General features: G+C 45.0%; 1 protein-coding gene across 2 annotated transcripts in view; it reads left to right on the top strand.

The window, feature by feature from the left end:
- The first annotated feature begins 658 nt into the window (after nucleotides 1-658).
- Nucleotides 659-10380, top strand: part of dgcr2 (DiGeorge syndrome critical region gene 2) — a 30662-nt gene continuing 20940 nt past the window's right edge. The window contains exons 1-2 of one of the 2 annotated variants that reach the window (XM_063210799.1): nucleotides 659-1022; nucleotides 3809-3841. In XM_063210799.1, the coding sequence (XP_063066869.1) occupies nucleotides 938-1022; nucleotides 3809-3841 (118 nt within the window). In that variant the 5' untranslated portion in view covers nucleotides 659-937. The remainder of the gene's footprint in view (nucleotides 1023-3808; nucleotides 3842-10380) is intronic. The other variant, XM_063210800.1, reaches the window with a different exon arrangement.

Genomic DNA, 10380 nt, shown 5'->3' with positions numbered 1-10380 from the left:
AACGTTAGACAGCTTTTGACACTCCTGAATAACAGTCAATTCCACACCATGTGTAAGAAAGTTGTTTTACCGGATAGTGGTTGTATGTGTGTGTGTGTGGGGGGGGAGTTCTTCAACATCTATTTGCTTTACATTGGGCGGTAGCCAGTCGCTCAGCTATGCGGTCGAAGAACATAGGGTTTAAGTTATTGTAGGCTGTCATAAAACTGCCATTGTCCAGTGTAAAAAAGTGTGTCATATAATAAGCTGTGCCAGAGAGTAGTACAGTATGACAAGATAGAGGAGCGCAGCAGCACATTGTATTTACATTTGATCTAAGTTCCATTCACATTTCCAATCATCACACACTGTTTTAGTGACCAATGAGCATCCTTAGTTAACCCACCTCGGAGAAAAATCACAAACTCACAATTGAGAAATCAGAATTCTGACCTAAAAGTTAAAATATGTATTTATTTACATTAAGTTCACGTGTTTCATAGAACACATTGCTCCACATATCATAGAACCTCTCTGCTACATCACTTCCACTCTGAAAAAGCAACAATGTATCACAAAATATCGAAACGATAGCATGAATCTGTAACCCCGCCCTGTCTGTACACTGATTGGTTGCCCAGCGTGTTTGGGATTGTTGTGATGAGGGAACGGAGCCATCTTGTTTTATTTCTGTTCGTGGGTATGTTAGGCAGGTTAGTTCTCTCACATGAGCTTCGCGGGTATCAAATTATGTAGTAGTCTAGTAGTTCGTTTGTACCTATATGTGTTTACAGTTGTAGTAGTTGCACTATGAGCCACGTTTTCTGTCTACGAGGAAATCGTGTATATAGCTAGCTAGCTAGGCCTCCCGTTGCTCGATCTAGGCGAGGGTGTGCTAGCTCCGTATTCTCGGTTTATTTTCTTTCTATGTGGGTTAACTACTATGAATGGAGGATAAATGTGGCCGAAGGCTGACAGCAGCAGTTTCGTCCTTGTCCTGTCTCTCCTGTTTGTTTTGACCCTAACGGATCCACCACGGACAGGTAAGCGCGTCTGGATATAACACTATTTTGACTGTTGGTGTGAGCTGTGGGCAAGTGAACGAACAAGGATCCAGACAACAACAGCTTGCTGGGTTTGCTACTTAGCTAGCTGGCTAGCGATTATCTGCGCTCCAAACATTGTTTTGTTGTTGTGCATACACCATAAGGGCAAATAGCAAGTGCAATGCTGCCTATTAATAAGACAAACCTAAACAGTTTAATAAGTCAAGTATTGGGACTCCGTCAAGTTGTAAGCTATTGTTGCTGGTAGGGGGGCATAGGCCTTGAATGGGACTTGGCCTGCTCTGGTTTCCCCTTTGAACACTGCCTCGGCCGAGATTTACTCGCGCGCCCATGCAAAGGAGCGCCGAATCTAAACGCATAGACCAAAAGTACAGATGTTTTAACATTTTATTTTTTTACTAAGATGGCATTCATGTATATCACACGGTCATAATAATGAACAGAACGACTCGTCTAGATCAAGCAGCCTAGAGCTCTAGCCTGATTTTTAGCCGCTCGGTTTTTAATCCTTTCGTAGGCTGCGCAGTAAATGCACTTGGAAGGGGATCGTGGCAGGCAGCACAGCAGTTGGAAGGCAAGGAGTCCGGTGTCTGCTCTGTTGCGCTTGGAGAAATGAGATGATCTCAGGAATAACATGCTTCTGCCCAAATTCCATGTAGAGCAGAATAAGTTGTTTGCATTTTATCTAAATTTAATAGACACACATCCTAGGCAATAAGTTACGTCGTTGCATGATTGCCAAGCTTCCTCTATTCTCAGAACTATGCAATTACCACTCAAAGTTAAGATAGGACCATTGCGTGTAGGCTGACTGAAAAGAAGACCCTGTTTTGCATTGCTTTGTTTAGAGAAGTGATTGAGTGTTTTGATCTCCTTCACTGAAAGGCGGTTGTTCATTCCGAGATTAGACCTGTCTGTAGAGTAGCAGGTGGTAGTAGCACGGGTGAAGCTTAGTCTGTGTGGCTTTGGGGTCTGCACCACCAGTTAGTGGGGTTAAACAACCATTGGTAATCTGAACACTGCGACGCCGTGCTAAATTTAAACCTGGGCGCATGGCGACACGGGGTAGCCCTGTTTGCGCTGTCAAGTTACGGAGGCTGCAGCCCCTCTCTGAGTGACAGCTCTGGAGAGGTGTTCACGAGCGAGGGCAGCTCGAGTTCCCCAAACGATTTGGGATGCCTTTCCACCCAGCACTTTCTGTTTGAAAGTTGTGATTCAAGGTTTCGAATTTGTTTTGATTTAGTATTTTAATGCATACACAGATTTCATGTGGTGGCAACTGTTGAAAAGTGCAGTGGGAAAAAAACACAATTTTAGAAGCTCTCGGTTAGTTTTAAAAGTAATCAGTTGCAACATGTCCCAACCAGAACAGCAACAAACCGGGTTGAAGTGTTTGACTAACTCACTATTGAATGTTTTACACATAATGACACACTACCTAAGCCTGACCCCAAAAAAAGCTGTCAATATAATGAGGCCTGTAGGTTGGCCACTGGGGCTGTCCGAGACTTTGTAGCTGGTTCGTCCTGGAAAATGAGAGTCATGGGACATGCAGTACGTAATTGGCCCTCAGCAGCACCCTGCCAAGCCGAAGCAGGCCAGGCCAGGCCAGTGCAAGGCAGCGTAGTGGCCTTTGCTTGGCCCGTGTTTATGAAGTGGCAGTGGCACAGTGTCATGTGATGTGAATGACACACAAAAGTAGCAGAGATGTCAACTTCGATTCCCAGGGCCTTGAGAACGGTGGCAGGCTATGAGGGCTGTCTTCCTGTTTCTGTTACACTGAAGAATCATCTAGCCATGTCTAAAACTAAAGGCAGGCTTTGTGGAGGTGGCAGTTGTGGTGCTATGTAATTCTCCATAATTGACGAAGGTCTTTAATGCATTAGCACACGAAATAAAGGCTTGTTTTCACTGTTTAAAACACCTGAATGCCTGAACCTGGGTTGTTTTCCTTCTTGTTTGTTCAACATGACTAGCAGTAATATCAGTAGTGCTCTACCACCTTTTCTTTTCATCCACGAGAAGTGTTTCAAAGCAGAGAGAAGTGTTTTAGAGCAGAGAGAAGCGTTTCAGAGCAGAGAGAAGTGTTTCAGAGCAGAGAGAAGTGTTTCAGAGCAGAGAGAAGTGTTTCAGAGCAGAGAGAAGTGTTTCAGAGCAGAGAGAAGGGTTTCAAAGCAGCCGGGTCAGCGCGGTGGCCCAGCAGCCACTTGCTTCCTCCACCGGCTCGACTGGGTGCGAGTGTAGGGCTGCTGGGTTGCAGCAACGGGTGTCTTAAACCGTGGGTGGTCTCTCACAGACGTGATGGAGTTTGTGATGAGATGGTACTGGACAGGTGGTGGCCTGAACAGGGCCTTCAAGGGAACCCCCCTCGAGTCACCCCATCCCATCCCACCCTACACCCCACCCATGCTGAGCGGACCCCCTGCATGGCTAAGCTTTAAGGCAAATGGGACAGACACCCAAATAAATACCCGCCCGCCTGCCACTACACATTAACAACTCCCTAGGTGGCCAGGGATTTTGTCAAAGGCTGCATTCCAATACTAGGCAGTCGTGTGTGTGTGTGTGTGTGTGTGTGTGTGTGTGTGTGTGTGTGTGTGTGTGTGTGTGTGTGTGTGTGTGTGTGTGTGTGTGTGTGTGTGTGTGTGTGTGTGTGTGTGTGTGTGTGTGTGTGTGTGTGTGTGTGTGGTCTGTGTGCGCGCGGGTGTTTTGGGGTTTTGGCTTCTAGTTAAGGCTTCACCTGTTTGTGTGCTTCATTGCAGGCCCTCGGCTAGCGTTGGCCAGGCTACTGTCAGGTAAGCTGCTCTCCCTCTAAACCCAACCCCACCTAACCTTCCCTTCCCTTACCTCTCCTTCCCCATCCTAGTGTAGAGAGTGTTGGGACCTGCATGCCTTTAAAGTGATGGTTCGGAGTAGATTCACCCTAATGCCATTTGAACCGTGACATCTATCCAGTAGTCCATTACCGCTTGTACTAAGCTATTCGGAATAACTCGGTAACTCGGCTAATGTTCTCCCAAGGTAGAAATCACTTCGGGTGGACTACTGGATGGATGTCACGGTTCAAATGGCATTAGGGTGAATCTACTCTGAACCATCACTTTTAGATCGACTGTCAAAAAGTGTGCTGTTCACTTCATATAGAAGCATGTTTTGCGATGTGAACTCTACCAACGATTTTCTCCTACAGCACAAGCCTTAAAGGTGCACTGTGTAATATTTTTAGTAGTTTATTTCAGGAATGAATGCTGCCCATTCACAAATGTTAAGCTTAGCTTACCTATTTTTTTACGAATACTTACTACCATCATCAGATTCTAAGTATTCATTATGACATTATGGGAAAATTGCACTTTTCATATATGAAAAGGGGGATCTCCATGTCCGCCATTTTGGATTTCCACAAGTAGACTTTTTTTTTTATGCTGCAAGACGTACGGTACTTGTCATACTACTAAAATATTACTTTGTTAATAGTTTATTACTTTGTAAATATTCATGAAAAGATTCCATTGGGTAATAGGCAGCACAGTGTCAATGAACAGCTTAGAACAGTGATTCCCAACCTATGGGCCGGGGACCACTGGTGGGCCCTGAATGTATTCCAAGTGGGCCTCGAAATCATTTTCCAAAAATATGAATCATATTTTTTTGGTATGTGTTGTTGTTGATTTATTTGAGTTTTATTCTTAATTGGGTCAGAGGTGGGCCCCGAACATTTTTGACAATTTCGAGTGGGCCCCAAGTTGAAAAAGGTTGGGAATCCCTGGCATAGAAGATACAGTGCACCTTCAAGGTGGGGTTGTTGAAAAGCATGCAGTCCCCCACCCTCATTGAGGGTGGCTGCACGCTTTTCAATATAGAGAAGCATGTTGTGTGAGTGTGAAATGAACTCTACCCGCCGCACAACCACATTGTTAAGTGTTTTGTGTCCTACTTGTCCCACCTCATCACAGTCTAGAGTTAATAGGCATGGCGAAGTGAAACAGACCAATAACATACCTGTGACCTTCTTCAATGGGAAAACTCATTCTAGGTGTTCAGTTCACTTTACTACTAGCGCCCTGTTACTCATTGCGCTGCTCGCGAGCCGACGGCTGACTTGGCGGCTCGCAAGGTTATAGCAAAAAATAGCATAAAATATTATATTATATTATAGCTGCCGCTCCATGCAGCTCTCCTCCTGATTTTTTTCTTCTAATGTGGCTCTTGACGAAAAAAATAGTGAGTATCACTGTACTAGCATATTGTGTGTCAAGACAACGCCACCTGTCCGCCTTGATTAGACTAGATTAGATTCATTATTGTCCCCATTGGGGTATTTTTTTTCACATCAGACGGTCAGTTCCATCAGGTTAGATCTTTGTGGTGCAGATCTAATTTACAACACATGTAGACAGCATCCTCAGACAACTCCTCAGACATCCATATACAGTACAGATACACAAATATCCATATACACTCCTATACGCTTCTCCCTTCTTCCTTGCGTGTTGTGGGTGTGGCTCGTGTCCTAAGGTGGGCTGTCAAAAACTCTGCATGCCATTTAACCCATTGTGTCCTGGAGTGACATATACGCTGCATTCAGGTATTTGAGATTTTAGCTGTTTTATTAAAATGTGGGTAAGTTAGAGCTGAATGAACACATTCTAGTGCAAAATTAAGGTTCTAAAGCTTTTAAATGCAACTTATTTCATGTTTGTATGTGCTTCGGAGCATATTTAGGATTTAATAGGCAGAGGGCACCCTTTCCCAAAAAGGGCTTAGGACAAAATGGGTTAACAGGCATGAGCACATAGACACGGGAAGAGAGCTCCACTGACGACCACATTCTGCTTTCATAGTCATGTTACATTTTATAGCGTTTGGAGGTTGGGGTTGGGGTACATCCACAAAGCAGTTATCCAGGTGCCAGACAAAAAAGTGGTAAACAGTGTGATGAAGTGGTTAGCACACTGGGTATTAGGTCCAAAAATATCAACTTATAAACTTTAAAATATAAACAGGCGTTTGTAAAAAAATGAAATAAAGTTTAGAAGTTAATATTTTTGGCGCTAATACCCAGTGTTGCGGACCACTTCATCACACATATTACATTTTATAGAAATTAAAGACACCTGGCGGCTCGTTGACTGACTGACGGACTTTAGGCTTGCGCGTTGCAGGAAAGTGGCTCAGTGGGGAAGCAGCACTTTCAAAGCGTTTAACTAAATGCACTCAGACAGGTGCTCCTCTCAGCCCCCTCGAGTCTACTGAGCATCTTGGTTAATTTTGCATGAATGTCTTGGCCAGGCAGCCCTCAGCAGAGCAGAGCAGAGCAGAACACACACACACACACACACACACACACACACACACACACACACACACACACACACACACACACACACACACACACACACACACACATCAGAGCAGACACACACACACACAGCAGAGCAGAGCAGAGCCGAGCAGGGACTACACGTGTTGTTTGTCAAGTAGGATCGAGCCGCCAGAACAGCATGTGATTAAAACTCTCCATTCCGCTGTGTGTGTGTGTGTGTGTGTGTGCGCGTGTGTGTGTGTGTGTGTGTGTGTGTGTGTGTGTGTGTGTGTGTGTGTGTGTGTGTGTGTGTGCGTGTGTGTGTGAGACTATGAGAGAGAGAGAGAGAGAGAGAGAGGTGTGTGTATGTGTGAGAGAGAGAGTTCTTTTTTCCTTCTTTTTACTCTTCACACTCTCCGCATTTCTCCGCCTGCTTGATATCTAACTGGAAGAGCATGATCTGTTCCCAGTCTAATATCCAGCTCTGCACCCTCGCCCATTAGCTGATCAAAGGGCCCTGCAGCAGCGTGTCATTAATGAGATGTGTTGGGTACGGGCAGAGAAGCTGAAAGTGAGGGGTAAAGGGGTCAGTTGTCTAGGGCCCAGGTTAGAGAGAGACACAGCCCAGAATTGGGTCCTCATAACATTGTATGTATTGAGTTCAGGGCCCTTAAACATGTCGTAACTGGACCTGGCCAAAACTATCAGTGGCCCTAGTTATAGTCTCGCCAGAGAATCGTATATGAGAGTGAGATAAAGCAGGCGGGTTCTTTTCTGGTATCCACTTTACGTCGGGTGAACGCCCCTTTAGGAGACCTTCGATTAGGAGACCTTCGGAGTCTTGAGGTAGAGAATAAATGGAGTCCCCTTAGTGCTGTAGATGGCGGTAGCGCACGTCTTGTGCAAAAATCACGAAAAGAGAAGAAGAAGGAGGGACAACGCCCCCTTAGGAGACCAAATTTTGAGCACACGATTTTGCATTGAGTGGGCGTGTTTCGATTCCTCTTATTATATCCAACCTCTTTGGTCTCGCTCTCTCTCACTAATAGGAGTGAAAGGCCTGTGCGATAACCGAATTCCCGCTACCCAGACGTGTTCAGTAGGGTAGGTCTCATCACCAGGAATTTCTCTGTGGTAGGCCTGGGCTATGCGATAACATTCCCCAAATGGGTGCAGCTGACAATAGGCTGAGAGACCTGAGATAAATTGCAAATACAGGAAAAGTGCAATGAAAAAAAATGTGTAGTGAAAGTGAAAAGGATATAGGGTTATTCCATGTTAATTCCTGACTGCTTACAATGGGCCAAGACCAAAGATAAATGAACAAACGCTAGCAATGCACAGTGAAATGTCATTCAGCTTGGTCTTCATCATTAGACCCAAGGTAGTGGGTTTTTACGCCAAATGATGCATTCATGAATAAAGTCCCAAAATAGCCCCTGAAGTCTACATTTTTAAGAAAATTGCCATTTTTCCAACCCTGGTGCTCATTTCTGTCTGTGTGTACCGTTATCAAGTACACCAGGTTATTCCTTTTGATCAATGTGGGTCGGAGGGCTGTGAAGGCCATCATTTGTTGCCTCTCCAGACAGAAATGCTTAGCCGTCTGAGGCAGCGGAGTGGAGCGGAGTCGTCTAGAGTGTGTGCTGTCTTTTGAGGACAGGTGGTGGCATAGATCACAGTTGATGACTGCTGGTGTTTCCCAAGCTGCTGTGTGTCTGTGTCTGTCTGTGTGTCTGTGTCTGTGTCTGTGTCTGTGTTTGTGTTTGCGCGCGCGTGTCCTTACGGCGAAGGTCGATGCTGGCTTGTCACCAAGTCCATGCTGCTCTCTGCTCGAGGAATTCCACCCCCCTGACAGGGGTCACGTCAGACTGATACACATGGGCGCACGTGCACGCACACACACACACACACACACACACACACACACACACACACACACACACACACACACACAGACTGTACTGAGGCATTAACCCTCACAGATGCACTACACACACACACAGACATGCACACAGCTTTAATAATACTAATCAATCTCAGTCTTGTCTGCTAGCCTGTGCTGTGACCATATCTGGTGGTGGGCTACAGGAGGCCCATGCTTGCTTCCAGTCTGACCCCTGGCAGTATGGGGCACCTAAGTCACGCCCTCTACTTCCTGGTTCATGGGGCAGACAGTTGCAATAAAATGAATGGAAGTGAATGAGGCGAGTGGTGGTGGACTTCTGGTGCATAAGTGAAGGTCCAAGGTTTGGATTGTTGTCGAAAAACCACTCATTTCAAGCCCAGTAATTATTTTTTGACTCCCTCTGCCCCATGAACCAGGAAGTAGAGGGCGTGACTTAGGTGCCCCATACCCAGTCTCTTTCCCCAAGGATCGGGTCACACCTGCAGCCCCAAACCAAACGTAGCCTTAGCATGCAGCACCACACTGGCTTTCCTTCCACATGACCGAGCCTGTCAGGGTAGCTGGTGATTTTATAAATCATATTCCCCCCCCCCTCCAGTCTTCATTATCAAAGCAGCAGGGAGGGAGGGACGGAGGAAGAGAAGGAAACTGGGAAGGAAGGAAAAAGAAAGGAAGGAAGGAAGGAAGGAAGAAAGAAGAAGATGAAAGAGAAGAGGGAGAGAGAAGATGAAAGAGAAGAGGGAGAGAGAAAAAGAAAAATAGGTAGAGAGAAAATGAATGAATGATGTGAAGAAAGAAGATAGGCCAGGATGGAATGAGAGAGAGACAGACAGACAGACAGACAAGGAAGGAGAGAGACACAGAGACAGAGTGAACTGGAGGCGAGGAGGCGAGGGGGGGCGTGTTGCAGACATGGCTTTAGCTGAGCTGTGGGCTTTCATGTGCTTGATTACACCCTGCTGCGCCCTGAAGCAGCCTGCAGAATACTAGGCCTTGATCAGTCACTCTAGCAGGCTTCAAACCATTCGCTTCGTAGTAAGTTCATTTCAGCCTTAAACTGTTTCCAAAATTATTTCCACTGTCTGTGAACTTTCAACAGGCTGAACAGCATTTCTGAATTCCCTTGGCAATGCCTGCACAGGTTATGAGATTACTGAGGTTATTATGACTGCGAGGGGCTAGCCCCATACAGCGCCCCAAGGGAAAGCAGTGCGGCAGGACTAGGGATGCAAATTATCGATGAATTAATTAATCATTAGTTGATAGCCTTATTGATCGACTTAAGATTAATTGATAAGTGGCGTTTTCCCTCAGAAATCTTAATGTTTCTCGAAAAAAAAAATCTAAATCTAAACATTTTAATTAAAAATTGAGATACAATACCACATTTACATTAGTTCAATTTCAATTCTTCAATCCAAATGTGTTTTAAATATTCCCACTATTCACACCCCTCTTCACACACACTCTTCACATGCCCATTTCACCTGGGTCTCTTGTAGGTTGAATTGTCGATTTATTGCGATTAATGTTTTTTAATTGATTAACGCATTGATCGATTAAAGTCGATTAATGGATTAATCATTTGCATCCCTAGGCAGGACTGTACCATGCTCAGGTAACCTCAGTCTTGGAGGAGGATGTACCCATCCCCCCGATGTCCCCGTCTTAGAAAGAAGGAGAAAAGAGGCCTTAACCTACATATTGTCTTTCTTTCTTAAACTAACTGACCCACTTCTGAAACATCTAAAAACTCCTTTAGTTAGTTAGTCAGAGGTGCCCTGATGACTTGGTATTGTCTCTCATGGTGAAGCAACTTTTGGGTTCGAGATGAGAACTAGACGTGTTATAAATGTATGCCTTTTCAGTCATGACACTAGGGCAGCACGATTATGGAAAAAATCATAACACGATTATTTTGGTCAAAATCGTTATCACGATTATTGAATTTCGCAGATTTTTTGGGAAATTATTACAAGATGAAATATAACCAAGAATGAATTATATACGGGATGAGCAAAATAAAATGAGTTGTAATAATTATGTAAAGGCAATAGCATGAAACTTAGGTGGACAGATTTCTGGCCAGAAACACCAGCCTGTCAATATGTTCTGGCTTC

The sequence above is a fragment of the Engraulis encrasicolus genome, chromosome 11, assembly GCF_034702125.1.
Source record: "Engraulis encrasicolus isolate BLACKSEA-1 chromosome 11, IST_EnEncr_1.0, whole genome shotgun sequence".
Taxonomy (NCBI): Eukaryota; Metazoa; Chordata; class Actinopteri; order Clupeiformes; family Engraulidae; genus Engraulis; species Engraulis encrasicolus.
The sequence above is the reverse complement of the archived record's forward strand: the minus strand, read 5'-3'. Positions and strand labels throughout refer to the sequence as shown.